At 47.4% G+C, this 24,266-nt stretch overlaps 1 protein-coding gene across 1 annotated transcript in view; it reads right to left on the bottom strand.

Annotated features, from left to right (window-relative positions):
* Nucleotides 1–24,266, bottom strand: part of LOC136383380 (CDK5 and ABL1 enzyme substrate 1-like) — a 101,283-nt gene that overhangs the window by 30,421 nt on the left and 46,596 nt on the right. Inside the window, exon 4 of the mRNA XM_066353224.1 lies at nt 9,863–9,940. Within this exon, the coding sequence (XP_066209321.1) occupies nt 9,863–9,940 (78 nt within the window). The remainder of the gene's footprint in view (nt 1–9,862; nt 9,941–24,266) is intronic.

The following is a 24,266-nucleotide window of genomic DNA, read 5'->3' as shown; positions in this document are numbered from 1 at the left end:
TTCTTCATCACATGTTCTCTGATATATCTGTAGTAAGCTAACCTAGTGACTATCAATCAACCAGGAACCGTTATCTCAATGGGTCTGTACCTCCCACACACAACACAGAAGCTACTTTGCTGGAAACACTAGCTTGGATATTTTATGCAATCCCCAACCACAAGTTAACTGGATTCACTCCTACTTTCTTCCAATTGGATCTCTATGGCAAAACTAGGCTCACAGTTGTGAGTTTGCACAACACAGTTTATTCTTATATTATTATATATTAATTATTGTATTACTTTCCACATGAATGACTGTGAACCTACTTTTGCCCTACCCTGTATATACAGAAATACCTACTAATGCCCAAATGTTTCAGGAAATCACACTCATGCCAGTCCCCATATGCACAGGGACAGGACTGCGACTGCCCCTCAACACAATGCCTACAGTCTTTCACTCACCAGTGGGTTGTGCTCCAAAAGCTTTTGAGTTGGCCATCTGGGACTAGGGATGTGTGTTCCCACTGACACGACCTTTTAAATGGAGATTAGCCCCCACATAATGCCCTTCTAGCCTAGAATGTAACTGAACTAGCCCAGAAGTCCTGGTGAGAGGTCTGGTCGTAGGAGCCACGGTCAGAGGGTGGTAGAGGGAGGAGGAGAAGAAAGCTGAATCTCCCTCAGGATTCCTTGGTCTGGGGAGGAGGTCAGGTTGGCATTACTTCCACTTTCCTCTCCAAACCTGTTCTCTTCAGGACTCTAAGATCCCTTCTCCTTAGTTGTTCATGTTTTTCATGATTTCTTCCCTCTCTTTCTTTCTGAACTCAGATTCCTTTGCAGCTCCCAGGTTTTCACTGCTGGTCCTGGCGCAGCCCAGGCGACGGGCGGGGGTGGGAGAAGACGGGGTGTGGTCTTGCTAGAGGTGCAGACTAGGTATGGGGCCTGTCTGCTGAGGGAAGGTTGGGAAACGCTCGCAACTCACTTTGTAAGCGGAGCGTCACCAAGCCAAACCACAAATCCACGCTAGAAAAGAGAAGGCAGTGACTCATGTGGATAGAAGGCAGAAAGACCCAGATGGGTCTTGGCAACTGTCGGTGAAGAGAAGAGGAGCTGGTTGAAGGCTGGGACTCTTCCCAGAAAATGGTATAATTCATCAGCTTGATCTGAGAAGAGAGTTTACAGCTATGGGAAGGTCTGATGTTACAGTTACAGTGAAAAAGACGAGCGACATCTGCTCCTCTTCTTTGTAACTGGCTTCTAATAGCTTGTTTAAAAGGTGGGATTTGGCAAAGCTTCTTCACACCAGCAAGAAATATCAAAACAAAACAATTATCTCTTCATATTCCACACATGCACTACGGACAAAAAAGGCCAAAGGGAAATACACCAAAATGTTAATGATGGCTTTGTTTCGGTGAGACTCAGTCACTTAATTTTTAAAAATGTATTTATTTATTTAATTTTTTGTATTTTTCTGAAGTTGGAAACGGGGAGGCAGTCAGACAGACTCCTACATGCGCCTGACCGGGATCCACCCGGCATGCCCACCAGGGGGCGATGCTCTGCCCCTCTGGGGCGTTGCTCTGTTGCAACCAGAGCCATTCTAGCGCCTGAGGCAGAGGCCATAGAGCCATCCTCAGTGCCCGGGCCAACTTTGCTCCAATGGAGCCTTGGCTGCAGGAGGGGAAGAGAGAGACAGAGAGGAAGGAGAGGGGGAGGGGTGGAGAAGCAGATGGGTGCTTCTCCTGTGTGCCCTGGCCGGGAATCAAACCCGGGACTCCTGCACGCCAGGCCAATGCTCTACCACTGAGCCACCCGGCCAGGGCTTTAAAAAATTTTTAAAGAGAGAGGGAAACATCAGTCAGTTGCTCCACTCATTCATGCCATCATTGGTTGACTGACTCCTGTAAGTGCCCTGACTGGGGATCGAACCAGCAACCTTGGCATGTCTGGATCTGGATGATGCTCTAACCAACTGAGCCACCCAGCCAGGGCTCAGTAAATTTTATCTTCCTTTTATTTTTATATACTTTCCAGGTGTCTTTAATTGACATGTACCTCTGAGGAAAACAATTTAGAGAACAGTTAAATGCAGATCTGAAGATGAATCCAGTGGTGGGATTCAGCCTGTTCTCACTGGTTTGGCAGAACTAATACCTAATTTTTTGAGCTTGGTGAACCAGCCATTAAAGTGGCACTTGTCATCAGGGTTCTCTCTAAGGTGGGCACCTGGGCAGTCACCCAATGTGGAAATCACAAATTTACATTCCTTACCCCTTTTTAACATTCATCTGTGCAACAGCATATTCTAAGCGCCCATAGGTGAAAAAAATCCATCCATAGGTGAAAAAAATTGCATGTGAGGATGCCAACCAAGAAGCAATATGGACATATCTTAATAACAGTTTTATTGTTTTTTGTCGGGTATTAATATTTTAAAACTTTTACTTAAAACAATCTAGTTTTGTATACCTCTTTTATTGGTCTCATTTATGTATTAAATGCATGAAATAATAAAACTACCTTTCAGTATATTGTTTTTTATACTTTAAATGGTCATTAGGGCAGAGAACTGATTGTTAAAAATTACTTGAATCCCACCAATGGATGAATCCCTTGTGTTTGTAGAAATGCACAGCTGGCTAAGTCATCATGAACCCATCTGAGACTTGCTTTGTTGGGGAAGATCTAGAAAGAGCAATGAAATAGCTCTTGCGATTGAACACAAACGAAGCCAAAGCTGACATTTAATGCATTTAATGAGGGCCTACTATAGGCCTGGCAGGGTGCTTAGAGCTTTCACACGTAGTGTTCCACTTAATACTCTCAAAATCCCCTGAGGATGACATTATAGTCAATTTCACAGATGAGTAAGTTTGGGACCAGCAAGGTTAACATGCCAGGAACAAGGCTTCTGCCTGTCAGCTCTCTCCCATGAGCCCTACTGCTCCCTGGCCTCCGATGCCCACTGGCACCAACAGCAGGTGTGGATACAGACTGTGGTCTCCCCGAGGAGAGATGAGTGGGCTTCTTGGCCCACTCACCCTTTTCTGGAATAGCTCTCTGCTTAGCTGTTTTACTTACTGGTGTTCTATGAAAACTTGTGTTGAAAGAATGGTTACTTTAATTAAAAAAAAAAACAGTCTGAAAAACCACAGGACTAGACAATCTCCAAATTTCTTCTAGTTCTAAGTCTATTCTTGCAGCTGAAGAGTGCTCGCCATCAATGACCTTGTCTGAATTGGCGTTACCTGGCAAATCTTCCATGTCAGGTATCTTTTAATGAATTAGAAGAAATGGCAATGCCCTGATGTCCAGGAAGGGCTTCCATCCTCGGAAGTGGTTTCTGCTCACTGAGCTCAGCCCGTGGGCCTGCTGTTGTGAAATGCAGTCCATCCTGCCAATGATTAGTGGGACTCCGCGCTCAATGTTGTGTTATTTGAAAGGAGTGCGCACAGTCTGCAGCCAGCCTTCAATCTAAGTGAGCCAGGGAATGCTGACATCTTCCTGACATATATGCACCTGATTAGAAATGACCAGGTTAGGCTAGGAAAGCGTGGGCAGCAAGGACCAGAATGTGTGTGTGTGTGTGGGGGGTATGTGTTAAGGAAGACCAAGGCAGGGGTCACCCCAGACAATAAGAGGGGCTCCAGTGACAGCATAAAGCTCCCCACTAACCCCCACCCAGTACTGACCCTGGGGAAAGCACCCTCTGCAAACTCTATACTAGATTCAACCCAAAGATATCCCTCGCTTTAAGCAAAACAATAGAGATGAAAGGAAAACCGTGTGTTGATCAAAATGGGGCTGTACGTTAGTTGCATTTTGACCACACGCTGCTCAGTCTGGGAGATGCTCGAAGAACCTGAGCCGAGTGAGGGCAGGTAAGCAAACTGCTGAAAGACAGAGGGCTCTGAGGGGCTTGGAGGGAGATTGCAAAGGCCAGGCGTGACCACAGCAATGACCCTGTTTTCTGAGTGTGCCCCACCCTGCACTCCCCGCTCCATGCCCATCATGCAACAGGCGAGAATGAATTCCTAAGGTGAAAGAACAGGGAAAAGGGACGGTTATCAGAAACACCTCATTTTATCACACAGACAACGTCATGAGAAAAGCAATCTGTAAATCAGCCATTTATTAAGAAAGAAAGAAAGTTTCTTACTTCACATAGCCCAGTCACCAATCCTTTTGTGAAATGAAGATATGTTTGGTGCTGTGAATAATAATCCTCTAATGTAACTGTTTTGCACACTTTCTCTGAAAGCATCTTCCGTGCATGGTGTGAAAACGGAAGGAAGACCCTCCCCAGTCCCCACCCACTTCCCTGCGTGCTGGGGGGCGACCAGGGGTGGCCGGGAAGGTCCTGGGACTCAAGAGCCAGAGCATTTCAAGGTCATGAACCAGGGAAGCCCACGCACAGTCGGGTTGTCTCTGCCATGTCGATGCCTAGACAGTGTGACCACCTCCCCATTTTTATAATTCTGTAATTCATGCCTTCCTATTTATAACCCACAAACCCCCAGATGCAGGAGTTACACAGATTAGTTTTTACCCAACAATCCACCCAAGATGCCCGGGGTGTGCCCTGGGAGGTGCCCAGGCTTCAGTATAAACCGGCAGCCTCAAAAGCTATCAGAAGGCCGCCACCCAGCATCTTGGCCACTGGGTCCCCAGGAGGTGACCTCCTCCCGTGGTCATGCATGAAGCTCTGTCATCACCCAGACACACACCCTCCAGTCAGTGCCACCTGTTTCTTGTTGGTCTTGAGCCAGCAAGCCCAGCCGAGCTGGGTGGTGGTGGGGGAGACACACTCTGCAGTCAGGTGAGCACCCGTGCTCCAGGGACTGTCTCTGTGCAACCAGCTGGCCCCAAAGCAGACAACAGCGCACCTTGCAGAGCCTGCAGCCAGCCTGCCTCCCACTGCTGCCACTGTTGCCTGCCCCCCTCTGCCCCAGCCTCACAGCTGCACAACAATCAGGGGAGAACCTACTTTCTGAGATGGTTGTGAACATTAAAGGAACAAGTGTGTATAAAGTACTTAGGACAGTGCCCAACATTCTGTAACAATCTGTGTTTCAGCTTACACTATTGCCTGTATGTGTCATCTTCACACATGATCAACTAATCTTAAGGAAATACACTCTATTCTCAAATACCTCTATCTATAAGTCAAGGCAGGGAATAACAGCTGGAAGACTGGGACAGTTAAGTAATCAGGGTAGTGGGCTTCAAGCAGGAACTCTAAAGATCACTTTGTGAGCTGCTTAGTATAAATCTGGTGGCATGCAAAATGACCCCAAACGTTTCATTGTTCTCAATCCCTGGTTGATTAAGCCCCTACCCTTGTAGCCCATACCAGGGAACATGTACCAAATAAAACTGGAAAAAGTCACCAGATCTGCAGATTTTTTAAAATCTCAAATTAAAAAAAATTGGACGAAGAATAATTATTCAGATCGGGGCTCTAGATTTTTGGTGGATGAGGAAGGTGAACAGCATGTCCCATTCATAAACTCCTAGTCACCCATACTTAATCGCTCCCACATTAGCAAAGCTGACAGGGATAAGAACACAGAGATAAGCTGTTTGAGCTCACAGGATCTTTGGAGTTAGTCAAACCTCTCCATTGGACAAATGAGATTACCGAGATCCAGATGGGCCTGTGACTGTGACATTCAGGACCAGGACCTGGTCTTCCATCCCCTCCCTTCTGAGGCCGGGACATGGCAGGGTTGGTTAGCAATGGGATTCCAGCTGGGTTGGGGCTTTGCTGAATTCTCTTGGCTCATCAGACGTTAGAGAGACCCTTCCCTGAAGTTTGCCAGGAGCCCGCTCACCCTCAGAAGTCAACGATGAGGCTAGGAAAGCCTTCTCCACGTCTACATCAAGCTGAAGAGCCACCCTTGCTGGGAGTGCCCCTGGATCCCTCCACTGAAGTCACTGATTTCCTTCCTCAGTGCTCCACCTGCACACTGCATCAGCCTCATTGAATTATTTGCTCTTTGGCTCAATGGTTATTTTGTTCGCTAACTTGTTTCTGTCTCCTACCATTAGAAGGTAACCTCCATGAGAAAAGAGACATTTTCTTGTTCACCATTTTATCCCCATTGCCTAGAAAAATGCTGGCACATTGTAGGTTCAACAGGTTTTACAGCAGGAATGAATGAATTCTGATGTGCAACGGCAGCACCTGAATTTGTACATAGGAGCCAGGCAGGGATGACTACACACTTAGGGGTTGAATAAGGATAACGAGACTTTACATAGCAAATGCTTGGCTTTACTGAAGAGCACAGATTTGCTGTAAATGTGGACATGGATGAAGATCTGGGGGCAGTGAAAGCACTGTGCAGTGCTCCCTGCCTGCCCTCCCCATGTCCTGACCAGGCTGTTCGCATGACTGGCTCCTTTGCTGAATGACACACTGCTGGAAAGCAGTTCTTACTCATCCCTGCACCCTCCCAGCATCCATCCGGGCGAGTGCTCACCATGGGCAGAAGACCCGGCTGAATGACCAAAGGCACGAATGAAAAACTGAACGAATGGTGAAACCTCTCCTAAGATGGGCCTGTCTTCTCTGCTTAGCGGACAACAGGAGCCAAAATAAGCTCAGTTCAGTTTAAAACCAAGAACAAAGCTTTGGGGTCGGGGAGGGAGTGAGGGCAAGCCAAGATACGAGAGCAGGACCTGGGACACTTCAGGGCAGCACGAGAAGCCAGAAAACAACCGGAAAGAGATAAGGCCATCCTGAGAGATGCTTTCCAAGTAAAGGAGGCTCAAATACAGTGGATGAACTTTTGAGTTTCCTGTTTTTAAAAGTTTCTTGTGATGAAGCTGGAACTGCACATCGACCCGTCAGCAGGGCGGTTTGTGCTCGTCTGGAATAATCTGGCACATGTGGCCCAGTCCACGTGCACAAGTACGACGGAAACACAGGAGCTAGAAACCACAAGGTCAGCAGGCCGGGGTGGCCCGAGCCCTGGGTGCAGGTGTTGCTGGCTCTGCTGGGGGAGTGGGGGAACTTCACCCCACTGACCCCCCCATGCCTAGGGGCTTGAGTGGTGAAGCTGGGGTGCCTCACAGCACTTTAGAGATGACATACCCCATCATCTCGAAAGTCCTTTCCACCCCTGAAATCCTTTGACTTACGTCCTGGTCACAGAGCGAGCTTTGGCCTAAAAATAAAGGAATTTCCCACAGTGAAAACATATTAGTTAATATGTACATGAACTAAAGCAGTTTAAGAACTATGTGTGTAGGCTCAGGCCAGTTGGCTCAGTGGATAGAGCATTGGCCTGGTGTTTGGACATCCCGGGTTCAATCCCTGGTCAGAGCACACGAGAAGTGACCATCTGCTTCTCTCCCTCTCCCCCTCCCTCTCTCTTCCCCTCTCACAGTCAGGGACTCGGCTGATTCAAGCATCAGCCCCAGACGGGGGTTGTCAGGTGGATCCCAGTCAGGGCACATGGGGGAGTCTGTCTATCTCTCTCATCTCCTCTCACTTAAAACATATGTGTGTGTGTGTAAATTTACTATTATACATATTTTTAACATTTGAGCATAGCTGTTCCCCAATAATTATGGGGGAGTCTGTCTCTCTCATCTCCTCTCACTTAAAACATATGTGTGTGTGTGTGTAAATTTACTATTATACATATTTTTAACATTTGAGCATAGCTGTTTCCCAATAATTAATTTAAAAATCATAATTATAAATAGGATCTGTTTATTAAAAAATTTAAAAAGCAGAACACTTTTTGCTCCTACTGCTTAAGTATAATATTCTGAATTGTGCCCATAGTTTCTTACGTGAGGACTTAAGTAGCATGTGCTGCTGAAATGGGCATGTTCTTTCCTCGGGGAGGTATTATAGAGGACTCAACCATGTGTTTTGTTATGGAAAATTAACTTTCCTGCAACTTGGTTTCCTCATCTATAAAAGCTGAAAGAGTGGCGAGTGTGAGTTTGTTCATGTCCAAGATGTAAAAGGTTATGTCCTATGATCCCTCTCACTCATTTTCTTCTTCATCTGGGGACAACCAGCAGAAAAGATGAAGTTGCTAATAATCCTACAGGTGACCCTTCTTGAAATACAGCAGTCCTCCCTTATCCATGGTTTTGCTTTCAGCAGTTTTACTCATGGTCAACTGTGGTCCAAAAATACTGAATGTAAAATTCCAGAAAAAAGTAATTCGTAAGTTTTAAATTGTGTGCCATTCTCAGCAGCATGATGAAATCTCATACTGTCCAGCTCCGACCCACCCTGGACGTGAATCAGCCCTTTGTCCAGCGTACTCACGCTGTAGATGCATCTGCCTGTTAGTTACTTAGTCGCTGTCTTGGTGATCAGACCAATTGTCCCAGTTTCACAGCCACACACTATGCACACATGACCATTGCCATGTGCTTCTTTTTAAGTACCTTCCTTGTACTTAACAATACCTTATTTACATAACTTTTATTACAGTATATTGTTATAATTGTTCTATATTTAGTTATCATTGTTATTCTCTTACTGTGTGTAATTTATAAATTAAATGTTATCATAGGTATGTATGTATAGGAAAAAATATAGTATATATAGGGTTCAGTACTACCTGCAATTTCAGGCATCCATTGGGGTATTTTTTGTGTGTGAAAGTGAGAGAGACACACACACAGGAAGGGAGAGAGATGAGAAGCATCAACTCATAACTGTGTCACTTTAGTTGTTCACTGATTGCTTTTTATTTGTGCCTTGACTGGGGAGTTCAAGCTGAGCCAGTGACCTTGGCTAAAGCCAGTGACTTTGGGTTTCAAGCCAACAACTTTTGGGCTCAAGCCAGCGACCATGGGATCATGTCTATGATCCCACGCTCAAGCCAGCAACCTTGGGGTTTCAAACCTGGGTCCTCAGCATCCCAGGTCAACACTCTATCTACTGTGCCACCACCGGTCAGGCAACATCCAATGAATCTTAAAATGTATCTCCCCGTGGATGAGGGGGGACTACTGTAAATGGTGAAACAGCACCAGGGGCCATACTGCCCTCCCACGTGGCAATGGTCATGTGTGCATAGTGTGCAGCTGTCACAGCAACCAGAGGGCAAGCCTAGCACTAGTTAACAGAGGCCAGCGCCAACTACCCACGTTGCTCTCAGCGTCCTGCCCTAAATAGCAGCAGCTCCCTGACAACAAACCCCAGATGCAGGGCACAGCTGAGGGTGAGGCAGCAAGACTCAGAGGAGGAAACGAGCACAGAATTCAGGGACGGCAATGAGGACGGGAGGATCTGCAAGGTCAGATTCTCACTTACCTACTTTTTTCAGAGCAGAAGAAGGGGGCTTGTTGATCTAGAGAGGTGATCATTCCTCTGGCCTGTTGCAAATCACCTAAGCCAGTTCCTGGTACCACTCTACTTTGATATCTGCTCCCGCTTGCCGGTCACTTTCCAGCCCCCACGCCAAGATGGAAGGGACTGGATTGCCAAATGGTTTCTGTAACTCCTTTCCTGACCTACCTTTCTCCAAAAGTTGACAAGGCCTGTGGAATGGGGTGGGCCCTGTATGGTTCTTGCTTTACAGTATTGGAAGAGATGCCAAAACGCACACTTAGAAATAGCAGGCAATATGGTGAGGACATACATGTGTACACGCGTGCGCGCGCGCGCGCGCACACACACACACACACACACACACCACACAAAATAACAAGGAAGCTTTCTGGTTGAAAAGAAGGTAGAACTTTTTTTTCTTTCAAATTTACAAACAGCAAATTTGCAGTGTCAAATTTAAAAATACCAAACTTCCATTTGAAATGGAAAGGGCTGCAGATTATACACGTGGTAGCACAACTTTTCACCCAGAGAACTACAAAGCAAGCATGCGTATACATACCTGACCTGGGCACTGTCGCAATACAGCAGCCCCGAAAATATACTACAGAAGGATCTTCTGCCACTGATAAGGACTATTCTAAAAAAAAAAAAAAATAGAACAAACAACAACCAAACAAACAAAATACAAAGACTTTTAAATTAAAAAAAAAACTCTAGCAATTAAGCATTCATGGAATTCACAGCAGTATCTGCACACTCCCACCACCTCCTCTGACAGATGGTGTTCGGCACTCCTTGCAAAACTCAACCTCAGCACAGCAGCATACGCTGCCTCTCTTCATCCAGATGTTAACATGAGAGACCCTGGCCAGGGGCTCCAATGAGTACCAATGAATCCTCCGGTGAGGTCTGCTGGCTGTGGGCTGCACCTGCAAGCTGGAGAGACACGGCAAAAGTCCGGGGTGCCCAGTGCCGAGCCAACAGTCATGCCACATTTAAACCATTGATTTCTACTCTGCTATAGACAATGCAAGAGCAATGGGGCCGGAAACCATGAGCAAGAGAGACACTCAGATGTCACTATGATCATTAGTGTTTTTTCAATATGCTGGCAAGCGTGTTAGGTTCCGAGAATAAATTAAGGGAACAATGACATAATCAGTCTTAGCCTCCATTCCTGCTATAAAGCTACTACTGGAAATGGTACTATGACGCTCCTATGTAATCAAAGGCCACTTAAAAAAACATTTAAAAAACTCTCAAAAGTACTTATCCTGGCATCTGAGAATAACATTTGTGAAAGAGAATTAGTGATGAAAAGAATGGAGAAACGAGTGGAAATTAAAAAACAACATTTTGTTGATAATAGTTAATCTAACAGGCATGAGGTGGTATCTCATTGTAGTTTTGATTTGCATTTCTCTAATAGCTAATGAAGATGAGCATCTTTTCATATATAGCTAACTGCTCGACTTACGACCACGATTGGTTCCGACAGACCAGTCGTAACATGATTTGGTCATAAGTTGAGTAGGCTATATGTACAGTACTGTGAAATGATGTTATAAAAATCTTTAAGTCATATTTTATCATAATTTTCTTTCATTATTGTTATATATCATAATTTTCTTTGTTCATTAAATGCCATTTGTATCATCTCTACACCATTTTGTTTCTTTGTTATAACTTTTGATCACATGGGTGCAGAACCTTTCACAGCTTCATGAATTCTTTATCTTTCAAAATTGTCGACACAGTCGAGTGTGATAACTTCATATCATGTGTGATCACATTCACTTTCTTTCCTCTTTCATACTGCTTAATTACCTTCATTTTCATGTCGAGATCAATAGCCTTTCTTTCCTTCTTGGCAGGCTGAGGCACAGACAAAGACAATTTCCTCTTGGTAGACATCTTGGGAGGGGTTTGATGAAAAATATCCAAGACACAAAACACAAATTGCTGTACCAAGTCTGAGATAACAGTTGAAATGGTGTACACGGAGATGGTAGTGCTGCCGGAAGCTGGTCCGCACTGTCGTTCGCCCAGCTGGGCAACGCTTGCCCTGCCAGACGCAGAGCAGTTGTGGCTAGCGATTGTGGTTGTAAAGTCGAATGGTCATAAGTTGCATAGGTCGTAAGTCGATCAATACCTGTATCTGTTGGCCATTTGTATTTCTTCCTGAGAGAAGTGTCTGTTCATGTCCTCTTCCCATTTTTTTACTGGATTGTTTGTTTGTTGTTGAGTTTTATGAGTTCTTTGTATGTTGGATATTAGGCCCTTATCTGTGCTGTTGTTTGAAAATATCTCCCATTTAGTTGGCTGTTTGTTTTGTTGTCAGTTTCTCTTGCTGCGCAAAAACTTCTTAGTCTGATGTAGTCCCATTCATTTATCTTTGCCTTCACTTCCCTTAGCTTAGGAGTCAAATTCATGAAGTGTTCTTTATAACCAAGGTCCATGGGTTTAGTACCTATGTTTTCTTCTATGTACTTTATTGTTTCAGGTCTCATATTTAGGTCTTTGATCCCTTTTGAATTAATTTTAGTACAAGGGGACAAACTGTAGTTGAGTTTCATTCTTTTGCATGTGGCTTTCCATGCAGCCCTATGTTCACTGTAGCATTGTTCACAGTGGCCAAGACATGGAAACAACCAAAAAGCCCTTCAATGGATGACTAGATAAAGAAGATGTGGTACATATACACTATGGAATACTACTCAGCCATAAGAAATGTTACAACAACATGGATGGACCTTAATAACATTATACTGAGTGAAATAAGTAAATCAGAAAAAACTAAGAACTACATGATTCCATACATAGGTGGGACATAAAAATGAGACTCAGAGACATGGACAAGAGTGTGGTGGTTATGGGGGGGGAGAGGGAAGGAGTGAGGGGAGGGGAGGGGCACAAAGAAAACTAGATAGAAGGTGACGGAAGATAATTTGAGTTGGGTGATGGAAATGCAACATAATTAAATGTCAAAAGAACCTGGAGATGTTTTCTCTGAACATATGTACCCTGATTTATTAATGCCACCCCATCAAAATTAATAAAAAAATACCATTTTTAGTGCAATGGCAACACACATTAGACGTGAAGCTTACTTACTGACTTTTGTAATCTTTCCTTTCAATACCTGTAGTAATAAAACCACAGAAAAAAACAGTATGACTAATTGCATCAAGGTTTGGGGATTTGACCTTGTTCTAAATCTCTGATATTAAATTGCTTACAAGCTCAGGATCAAGTCAGCCTCCCTGGCATGGCAAACAGGACCTTTATCTTCCAGCTCTCTCTGCCCCTCTGATCTTAACATGCCTGGTACTTCTTCCTGTGCCCTATCATCCACCATCTAGAGCAGTGGTCCCCAACCCTCGGACCGGTACTGGTCCGTGGGCCATTTGGTACTGGTCCACAGAGAAAAAAATAAATAACTTACATTATTTCTGTTTTATTTATATTTAAGTCTGAACTATGTTTTATTTTTAAAAAATGACCAGATTCCCTCTGTTACATCCATCTAAGACTCACTCTTGATGCTTGTCTTGGTCACATGATACATTTATCCATCCCACCCTAAAGGTTGGTCCGTGAAAATATTTTCTGACATTAAACCAGGACATGGCCCAAAAAAGGTTGGGGACCACTGATCTAAAGGACTTGCATCAACCCACCGTAAAGTCCCTGCTGTTTCATATCTCTTCCTTTGCATGCTAATTCTTCTGCCTTTTGTGCCTATATGGTATCCTTGGTGAACTCCTATTTATTCTACAAAACCTTGCTTAGAAGTCACCTTCCCAGGAAGCATTCCCCTCCTTCCTTAGTTACTCATTCCCTTTTGGATGCTGGTTCCATTCCTCATTTCAGTCCAGGAGTGCAGTGCCCACCAGGGCTGCTGATCTTTCGCTGCTCTCCTCCCCTAGACGGTCAGCGCAAGCTCGAGTACACGGGGGCGCCTCCATGAACGCAGTCTGAGCAGTGCTGTGCTTCAGAGCTGCCCCGAGGGCCCGTCACTGGGGGACAGGACTGCTCTGTCTGTTCATCCCACACCGACTCCTGCCCACAGGGGCTGCTGGGACCAAAGCAACATTCCCAGCTTCAAATACCAGTGTGGTCACCCGTGTGTGACTTCTTATTAAATCCTTTGAGCCTCGGTTTCCTCATATAAAAAATAAGATAAAATTAGGAACTACCCATTGGGATGTCGCAAAGAGTAAATGAGAGTACAGGAGAGCCCTCCGAATGCTGCAGATAATACGCACTCACTACATATAAACTAACTTAAACTTTCACTGGGGACTGCCTTTTTAGGTTGAGGTAAGTTTTACAAGCACAGTACTTAGATTTAGAAGGTTTTCGGACCTCTGTGCTAAAGTACGCAGGCCACTCGGCTAGGACAGGCTGTGCCCTGAGGAGTGCTGAAGGATGCCGGGCGTGGCCTGTCCACAGAAACGGAGTCCACACAGAGGTCCTCTCCTCTCTCAGGGAGAGATTCTCATCAGACACCACAGACCCAAGACCTGGTCACTCGTGCAAGGACATGACATCATATCCAGAGTGGGCCTCCAAGGCCTGAAGGCTAAGGGTTAAGTAAGTCCCGAGCACACCCGCCTGGCTCCCTGGCCGCCTGGCTCCCGGTCCCCTGGCCCCCTAGCCACCTGGCTCCCCGGTCATCTGGTTCCCTGGACGCCAGGCTCCCTGGCCGCCCGGCTCCCTGGCCCCCCGGCTCCCTGGCCGCCCGGCCCCCTGGCCCCCCGGCCCCCTGGCCCCCCGGCCACCTGGCCCCCCGGTCACCTGGCTCCCTGGTCACCTGGCTCCCTGGTCCTGGCTCCCTGGCCGCCTGGCTCCCTGGCTCCCCGGCCGCCTGGCTCCCCGGCCGCCTGGCTCCCCGGCTCCCTGGCCGCCTGGCTCCCTGGCCGCCTGGCTCCCTGGCCGCCCGGCTCCCTGGCCGCCTGGCTCCCTGGCCGCCTCCGGGAGACCAGCAACACTGCTGACATCGCAATGCCCGCGCCAGTTCACTTAAGTGGACGTGATGATAGCTAACACTTACTAAGTATCAATTAGATTTCAGAGTCTAAATATTTTAACTAAGGAGGCACAAGTAAGTGACGTGCCGAAGGGGACACATTGGCAGGTGCGACTGACCGTGGATTTTATTACTACTCTGTGCCCTGAAGCTTGCTCTTCTCTAAGACTTACTAGAAGAGCTTGCTGCTGTGCGTCTGACTGGGTTCCCACGGACTTCTTCGACACCAAGAAGACTGCCTTCATCCAGGTTTTTGAGGTGGCTTTCGAGCTGGGCCTGCCAGTCACCAGGCCACGCATGGAGTGGGGACAGAGGGTGACTGATCACAACAGCAGCCGTGACATCCGAGTTGCTGGAGGCCAGGGTGGCTCTGTACTCCCACTCTGCTCAGCCCGGGCCCGTTTCCAGATGGAAGGACAGAGGTTCTTCAAACCCACCGCCCCCCGCCACCACTATCCATCCAGGAGAAAAGCCTGGGACTCCTCATTCTTCCCTGTGTCACTCCACATCCGCATCTTCTACAACACAGGAGAAGGAGTGTGTTGGACAAGGCTGTCTGGCTTCGTGTACTGAATCTTCGTTCCTCAGTGCTAATGTGTCCTTCCTTCCCACACACCAAACTTGTTTGGACATTTTTAATAGAACAAGAAAATGAGAGAATATAAATGCCTGTGAAATGGAAGCATTCTTTCCAAAGTTCCAACCACACTGTGCCCGTTAGTAAATGAGCCGCATTGTTCTGAGAGGAGCGCACGCACTGTGTGGTCCTGCTTGGGTCCAGGAGAGGCTGACAACGTAAGTCTCATTCAGAAAGACACGGTATTCTAACGCACAGGTCAGGTTTAGAAACTGTGGATACGGAACGCTTCCTGACAGCTCTGGTGGGGCTGGCACCTCTCTGGCTGGCCATTCTCCAGCAGCTGGAGACGGGGTAGGTAAGGAAGGACGACCACATCTCTGGGCCACCCCTCCCACTCCGGGTCCCAGCACCCTGTAGCCTCTCACTTTCTGCAGGGACCAGAGCAGCCCCGCAGCAGGTCTGCAGCCGTTCAGGCCCCAAGGAGCTGGAAATAGCCACGGGAGCTGCTGAGAACACGTCCTACGGGTTTCCTGAAGTAGCTCTGGAATCTGGGAGGGACGTCAGGCCTTCAGAGCAGGCAGACATCAACCAGAGGCGAGCAGGTCTGCTGTCTCCTACGCCGGCAACTTGCAACTTCGAGCAGCGTGGATCTAAAGACCAACTGTGGTGTCCAGAGTCTGCGGGACTGGGTGACTTTGCAGCTGGGCTCTTCATAAGCATCAGGCCATGTCCATCACGCTGGGCACGCACAGGAGAGTCAGAGGCGCTGGCCTCCTCCAAGTACTTGTGCGTTTGCAAAAGAAGTGGGTCAGATGCTGGTGACAGCCAAGCCCCGTTTCCAGCGGGCTTCGGAAACTGACCACCTCCACGTCTTCCCTTCCAGCTGCTGCAGCTATCGTCTTTTCCGCTCCAGTGTCATGCAAAAACCCGCACATCATTTCCCACATTTGTGACACATAATGGTTTACTTAGGAGTTAAGATGACCGGAAAGCATTACACGTAAGATTATGACTTCAGAAGAGGAATTAATTCCAGGGAGATGGGTCTTTAAGGAATTAAAGATCACATCTCCATACACAAGAATCTGTCAGAGGGGGAAAATAGTAAGAGAAAAGGCTCCCCAGGGCTGCAACCCACATGGGCAAAGCTCCCTCTGGATCCGCAGTGTTTTCCAAACCCTTCAGGAAGCACGGACCACGGTCTGCCGCTGGAACAGCGTCTGACTTCTTCCTGCAGCCTCGTTTCCATGCTTAGGAAAGCGTCTGATGGAACTTGCGGCCTTGGGCCACAAAGCTAGCACTCTGCCGGTGAGAAGCTGGTGTGCTCAAAACAGCCAGGAAATAACAAGGGTCGCCCCATTGACAGAGTGCCATGGACTGCTAATACTACCACCACGACAGGACAGGCTTTTCCTGCCTGCTGAGGCGTACCTTAACCTACAATGCAGGGGGTGGTGGAAGAGTTCTGAGATACAAGTTATATGACCTTCCTATCCTCCTTCCTGAATGGCACAGACAAGGGCTCCATCCTTAAGAAGCTTATGGTTGGGCAGGAGATATTTACACAAGGGTATTACTGGCCTGGAGCACTAGAGGGCACTGTAGAGCACAGCTCAGGGACAGCTAACCTGGCCTGAGGGAGGCGAGGCGGGCTTCCTGGAGGAAGTGACAGCTAAGTGGAGGCAGGACAAATACAAGGCCATCAGGCTACAAAGAGAAGATACACTGGCAGAGGAAATGGTTTGAGGCTGGGAGGAAAAAGAGCAGAAGGCTTATTCAAGAACCTGAGCATGCACTAAACTACTCTTCCCTGATCTCCACCTGCCTGACCCACCTGAATCTCTAGTGCTCTCTGTGAACCACTGGCCACCGCCCAGCTCAGGCTGGGAGGCTGTTCTCTAGAACAACCACACTGAGCTGAGCACTCACTAAGACTTAGTTATGGATGTCCCCGACTGTTTACACCAGTTGGACTTGCTTCATGAAAGACTGCACAAACTAAAAACTGTGGGGAAAAGGGGGGAAATGTGGTTTCCATAAACCATCCCAACAAGGCAAGTCACCAAAAAATTTACATTTGAGGTATGGGCAAGACATCTATAAAAGATAAGAAAAAAATTATAAAAATCCCAAAGAATTTTGCAACTAGATTCCTCAGTCATTTTGTAAAAGTCCAATCCGGACCCGGCAGCAGCGAGTGGACAGAGTAATCTGTGAGGGTGACCGCACGAGGCAGGCCCCGAGCCTGGGCCTGTGTGCAAAGAACAAGGCCTGGCATCAAAAACAAAAACTGGTGCATGAATGATCAACGATATGCCTTAAATTAAAGCACAATATTTAAACTACGGTATGTAACTTTTGTTGGGTATATTTTCCATTGTTTAACACGAATCTCTCCCTGTAACCAAGCAATTACTGTAAATAATTCGGCACAGCCGGACGGTGGTAGGGGAGGAGGAGGGTAAAACTGGTGAGGCCGGCGGGCCAGCTCCGAAAGACCACCTGAGCCTGTGAAGGAGTCAGTCCTGGGGCTCGGGAGGCCTGGGACCGGGTGAGACGGTGACAGGACCTGCAGCCATGGGGGGGACGAGCTCCCCCAGCACTCGGAGTGAAGTGAGAAGAGGGACAGCAAAGCTCCGGACTGCGGGGACAGAATAAGGGAGCCCAGGCCGCTGTCTGAGCGCCACATGCCAAATGGCTTCCACGTGGAAATGGGACTGTCTCACGGCTCTGGGGGCCAGAACCCCAGTGCAAGACGCCGCCAGGGCCCTCTGATGGAGGCCGAGGGCAGGATCTGTTCCAGGCCTCTCTCCCAGCTTCTGGTAACTCCTTGGCTTGTGACAGCACAACACCAACCTTCACACGGCCACATGGCATTCTGTGTGTATGTGTGTGTGTGTGGGGGTGTCCCCAAATTTTCCCCTTTTATAAGGACACCAGTTGTATCAGGTGAGGGGTCAACCTTGCTCCTAGACAATCTCATCTTTTTTTTTTTTTGAGAGAGAGAGAGAGACAGGAAGAGAGAGAGATGAGAAGCATCAACTCGTAGTTGCAGCACTTAAGTTGTTCACTGATTGCTTTCTCATATGTGCCTTGTTGGGGGTTCTCCAGCTGAGCCAGTGACCCCTTGCTCAAGCCAGTGACCTTGGGCTTCAAGCCAGGGATCATGGGGTCATGTCTATGATCCCATGCTCAAGCCGGTGACCCCACACTGAAGCTGGTGAGCCTGTGCTCAAGCCGGCAACATCGGGGTTTTGAACCTGGGTCCTCAACATCCCAGGCCGATGCTCTATCCACTGCGCCACCACCTGGTCACACAGGAAAATCTCAGCTTAACTAGTTATATCTGTAATGACTCTATCACCAAATAACGTCACATTCTGAGGCACTAGGGGTTGGGACTCGGCAGAAGACTTTCGGGGGGACACAATCCAGGGAGGCAGCAAGCTGAGCATGCTGTCACAGAAGTTAGGAGGTCCCCTCTCCTACTTGCTCCTCCAGAAAAGCCCTAGCAGCTGTGTCCTGCAGTGTGGCCCTGGCCTGGAGTGATCTGCTAGCTGTCACTACAGTCTTCTTCTCAGACTGCTGAACACCCCTGCGGGGGCGGGGGGGGGGGGGCGGACGGACCGAGGTCTGGCCTCCTCCAGGCTCCTAGGCCCTCTCACCAAGCAGAGAATTGAAACGGAACCACAGGGAAGCCTCTGTCCAACCTTTCCTCCGTGACTCACTTTATTTCCTGCAGTGTGTCTGCACAGGCAAAGCCAGACCACGGTCCTCTGCTCAGCGCCTCCATGAGTCTCGCCTCACTCACAATCCCCCCTCTCAGGACTCTTCAGGACTCGTCTCCTCCTCCTCTCTCTCTCTCGCTCTCACTCTCCCCTCCATCCACACTGGCTTTCCTACAGTTCCTCAAGTACATTCCAGACTTTCCAGCTTCAGAGACTGCACAATTGCTGTTCCACCCACCCTGAATGTAATTCCCTGCACGGCGTTAGTCCCGCCCCTCCTCCTGATGACTGCTCCAGGGAAGCCCCAGCCCTCCGCGGGCCCTGCCTGCACACGCCTGCCCCTCACTGCTTCTGCTTTCCTCCGTAGCAGACCCATCCCATCTCTGACAGGATGTATTTACTCCTTCATCATCTGCCTTCCCAGCTAGCCTGCAACTCATTGAAGCAGGACCTTTATTAATTCTTAAATTTTATTTAATTAAAAAAATTTAATTTAATTTACTGGGGTAACATTGATTAATAAAATTACAAAGGTTTCAGGTGGGCAATCTATAATACCTCACCTGTGTATTGTATTGTGTGTTCACCACCCAAGTCAAGTATCTCACCATTACCACTTGAAGCAGGATCTTTGCTCTAGTCACAGATATTACTTAAACAGTCCTAGCTCCGCCTGACTGGTGGAAATGCAGTGGATACAGGGTTGACCTAGGACGCTGAGATCCCAGCTTTGAAACCCCGGGGTCGCCGGCTTGAGTGTGGGCTAATGCAGTTTAAGTGCGGGTCGCCGGCTTGAGTGTGGGCTAATGCAGTTTAAGTGCGGGTCGCCGGCTTGAGTGTGGGCTAATGCAGTTTAAGTGCGGGTCGCCGGCTTGAGTGTGGGCTAATGCAGTTTAAGTGCGGGTCGCCGGCTTGAGTGTGGGCTAATGCAGTTTAAGTGCGGGTCGCCGGCTTGAGTGTGGGCTAATGCAGTTTAAGTGCGGGTGGCCGGCTTGAGTGTCGGCTAATGCAGTTTAAGTGCGGGTTGCTGGCTTGAGTGTGGGATCATAGACATGATCCCATGGTCACTAGCTTGAAGCCCGAGGTCACTGACTTGAACAAGGGGTCACTGGCTGGCTGGAGCCCCCGGGACAAGACATATATGAGAAGCAATCAATGAACAACTGAAGTGCCGCAACTACGAGTTGATGTTTCTCATCTCTCTCTCTCCCTTCCTCTCTCTCCCTTCCTACCTCTCTCTCTCTCTCTCTCTCTCTCTCTCTCTCTCTCTCCATGAAAAAAAGAAAAAGAAAGCACAGTCCCGGAACAGCAGGAGTCAGTGCTTGGGTGCTGACTGAACTACACACAGGTTCTCTGCACTCTCCACAGTTAAGGAACTGCTTTATTAGGCACCTACTGTCTGGATGCACCTGTCTCCTTCCCCCAAAATGGCTGTTTATTCAGAGATGGTTCAATGAAATGAGACAGAAGGTCTGGCTATTCCCATTGGTCACGTGTCATCCCTCCTGCATTCCACATGAAAGGGGCTCAGAAAATCTGAGTCCACCGCAACAGCGTCGTCCCAGTACAAATCCAATGTCTGGAAACACGACACGCGGATCGAAACACGACCACAGAACTGACCCCAGGTGGGTGCCACAGTGATACATTCCGTGATCCTATCCTAACGACAACAGAACTGACCCCGGGTGGGTGCCACAGTGATACATTCCGCGATCCTAACCTAACGACAACAGAACTGACCCCGGGTGGGTGCCACAGTGATACATTCCGTGATCCTATCCTAACGACAACAGAACTGACCCCGGGTGGGTGCCACAGTGATACATTCCGCGATCCTATCCTAACGACAACAGAACTGACCCCGGGTGGGTGCCACAGTGATACATTCTGCGATCCTATCCTAACGACAACAGAACTGACCCCGGGTGGACGCCACAGTGATACATTCCGCGATCCTAACCTAACGACAACAGAACTGACCCCGGGTGGGTGCCACAGTGATACATTCCGTGATCCTATCCTAACGACAACAGAACTGACCCCGGGTGGGTGCCACAGTGATACATTCCGTGATCCTATCCTAACGACAACAGAACTGACCCCGGGTGGACGCCACAGTGATACATTCCGCGATCCTATCCTAACGACGACAGAACTGACCCCGGGTGGGCGCCACAGTGATACATTCCGTGATCCTATCCTAACGACGACAGAACTGACCCCGGGTGGGCGCCACAGTGATACATTCCGTGATCCTATCCTAACGACGACAGAACTGACCCCGGGTGGCGCCACAGTGATACATTCCGTGATCCTATCCTAATGACAATAGAACTGACCCCGGGTGGGCGCCACAGTGATACATTCCGTGATCCTATCCTAACGACGACAGAACTGACCCCGGGTGGCGCCACAGTGATACATTCCGTGATCCTATCCTAACGACGACAGAACTGACCCCGGGTGGCGCCACAGTGATACATTCCGTGATCCTATCCTCTGAGTAGGACACGCTAAATCAGCTCGTTCTGCAGTTACACCCGATGTTAGCCTCTGTGCAACACACTGTTAATCTAAATTCCAAGGTATTTTTTCACATGAACTTCTGAAGTCTCTCTCCTGTACTGGAAATCCTTTGTCCCTGTGCATTTATTCTCAGTGCTCTGGGCTGCACTTCCAGTGGTTGAAGTAACTAAGTCTGGGTTCTCTGTAACACATTCTCCTTCTCTCCCGCTTTGGACCTGCCACGAGGCCCACAACAAGGCTTCCTGCCTTCAGTCCAAAGAGGAGGGAACATTCAAAGAATATCATGTGCTATTTTTCTTAAAATCCTCTTCAGGCTACTGCAGGGTCTCTGGCCCCAGCACAGCCCAGCACGCTGTTCAGCGTTCTGTCCCCGGATGTGCTGTGATGAGGAGCAGTCTCCCATCCTGCTGAAATCAGACGCCTGGTCTGCGGCAGCCCTCTAACTTACTAACTAGTTAGTCCATCAATAAGCAGATGAAGTGAACTTAACATGACTCTTTGTCAGGAAAGTCATATTGATTGTTAGCGAACTCCACATTTATATATATATAAATAACATAAAATACACCATTTAGCCATTTTGAAGTGTATAATTCAGTCTCATTAAGTACATGCACAATGTCGAATAAGCATTACCACTATGTTTCCAAACCTTTCCCATTGCCACAAGCAGAAACTCTGCAACCATTAAGCAATAGCTCCCTTTCACCCAGGCCCTGGTAACCTCTAATCTACTTTCTGTTTCTATGGATTTACCTATCTGGATATATTGTGTAAATGGAATCATGCAATGTCTGACCTTTTGTGTCTGGCTTATTTCACTCAGCATAATGTTCTCAAGGTTCATACATACTGTATCATGTATCAGGGCTTCTTCCCTTTTTATAACTGAATAATATTCCTTTGAATACATAGATCACATTTTGTTTATCCATTCATCTGTTGATGGACACGATGTTGCCACCTTTTGCTATTGTCAATGATGCTACTGTGAACACTGGCTACAAGTATCTGTTTGAATTCCTCTTTAGTTATTTTAGGTACATAACCTGTCAGTGGAATAGCTGGGTCATATGGCAATTTTAGGTTTAACTTTCTGAGGAACCTCAGAACTACTTCCCACAATGGCTGCACCACTTTACATTCCCACCAAAAGCACAAAGTTTCCCATTTTCTTTTCTTTCTCTCAATTTTTAGTTCACTCTGCACTTGAGTCTGCCTTATAGTATTCTTACACATTTCCCATTCTTTTATCAGTTGTTGGCCCTTTGCTAATGATTTTTAAAACCAGAATTCAATAGAGAGTTTTCTCAAAACCCACTACGACATGCTGTCCTACAGTGTACGGGGTTTTTATCCCCCACCCCTCCCTTCAACTACGAGAAGGAGTCTGGGAATCTGATGCCTGGATCTTTATTCCACTCTCAACTTTCTAGCTAAGTGTTCTAGTTTCCCCTTTTGTGAGTGGGAATGAGGAGTATATTAGTTTCCTGTGGCTGCAGTAACAAATTACTACAAAGTTGGTGACTTAAAATAACACAAATTTATTATCTTACAATTCTGAAGGTCAGAACTCTGAAAGGGGTCTCATGGGGCTAAAGTTCAGGTGTTAGTAGAGCTGGTTCCCAGCAGAGGCTCCAAAAGGGACTCCTTTTCTTGCCTTTTCCAACTTCTAGAGCAGAGGTTGGGAAACTTTTTTGGCTGAGAGAGCCATGAACGCCACATATTTTAAAACAGGGGTCCCCAAACTACGGCCCGCGGGCCGCATGTGGCCCCCTGAGGCCATTTATCTGGCCCCCACCGCACTTCCGGAAGGGGCACCTCTTTCATTGGTGGTCAGTGAGAGGAGCACATTGACCATCTCATTAGCCAGAAGCAAGCCTCTAGTTCCCATTGAAATACTGGTCAGTTTGTTGATTTAAATTTACTTGTTCTTTATTTTAAATATTGTATTTGTTCCCGTTCTGTTTTTTTACTTTAAAATAAGATATGTGCAGTGTGCATAGGGATTTGTTCATAGTTTTTTTTATAGTCCAGCCCTCCAACGGTCTGAGGGACAGTGAACTGGCCCCCTGTGTAAAAAGTTTGGGGACCCCTGTTTTAAAATGTAATTCCATGAGAGCCATACAACGACCCGTGTACGTTATGCATTATCCAATAAAAATTTGCTGTTGTCCCGGAGGACAGCTGTGATTGGCTCCAGCCGCCCGCAACCATGAACATGAGTGGTAGGAAATTAATGGATTGTAATACATGAGAATGTTTTATATTTTTAAAATTATTTTTTTTTTATTAAAGATTTGTCTGTGAGCCAGATGCAGCCATCAAAAGAGACACATCTGGCTCGCGAGCCATAGGTTCTGACCCCTGTTCTAGAGGCTGCCTGCACTCCTTGGCTCATGGCCCCTTTCTCCATCTTCAAAGTCAGCAATGGATAGTTGAGTCTTTCTCACATTGCATCACCCTAACTCTGACTCTTGTCTCCCTCTTCCACTTTTTCCCCCCTCTTCCACTTTTGAGGACCCTTTGATTACTTTGAGCTTCGCCCTGATAATCCAGGATAATCCTATTATTTTAAGGGCAGCTGATCAGCAAACTCAACTCCATCTGCCACTTTAATTCCCCATTGCCATGTAACTTAACATATTTACAGATCCTGAGGATATGACATGGGCATCTTTAGTGGGGTGGTGGGGGGTACATGTTATTTTGCTTAATACAGTAGGTAACAGCTGCCTCATAAGGTGTTTCGAGAATTATGTGTATTTCTAAATTCTTTCCATTTTTCAAGATATACTCCTGGACACTGAAAACTCATTTAAAAAGGTCTTTCCACTCATTTACTCAACAAACACCTGCTGAATTGAGTTAATGAAACAAAGCCTATAAAGTTACCAAAAGTCTGGCACCCTGTAAGCACAACAAATACACCCACTATCGCCTTAGGGTGTTCACGATTTTATAACCCCTTTGGACAATATGGTTGTAGCCACAAGAAGCTGCTTCTTAGCCTGAACTTTCTGTCTTCTTAAAGCCCAGCCAAGCATCGCTTTCTTTTCCAACTACCGAGTCCAACATGACTTCCCCAGCCAAC

This window comes from Saccopteryx leptura, chromosome 11 (genome assembly GCF_036850995.1).
Source record: "Saccopteryx leptura isolate mSacLep1 chromosome 11, mSacLep1_pri_phased_curated, whole genome shotgun sequence".
NCBI classification, from domain to species: domain Eukaryota; kingdom Metazoa; phylum Chordata; class Mammalia; order Chiroptera; family Emballonuridae; genus Saccopteryx; species Saccopteryx leptura.
The sequence above is the reverse complement of the archived record's forward strand: the minus strand, read 5'-3'. Positions and strand labels throughout refer to the sequence as shown.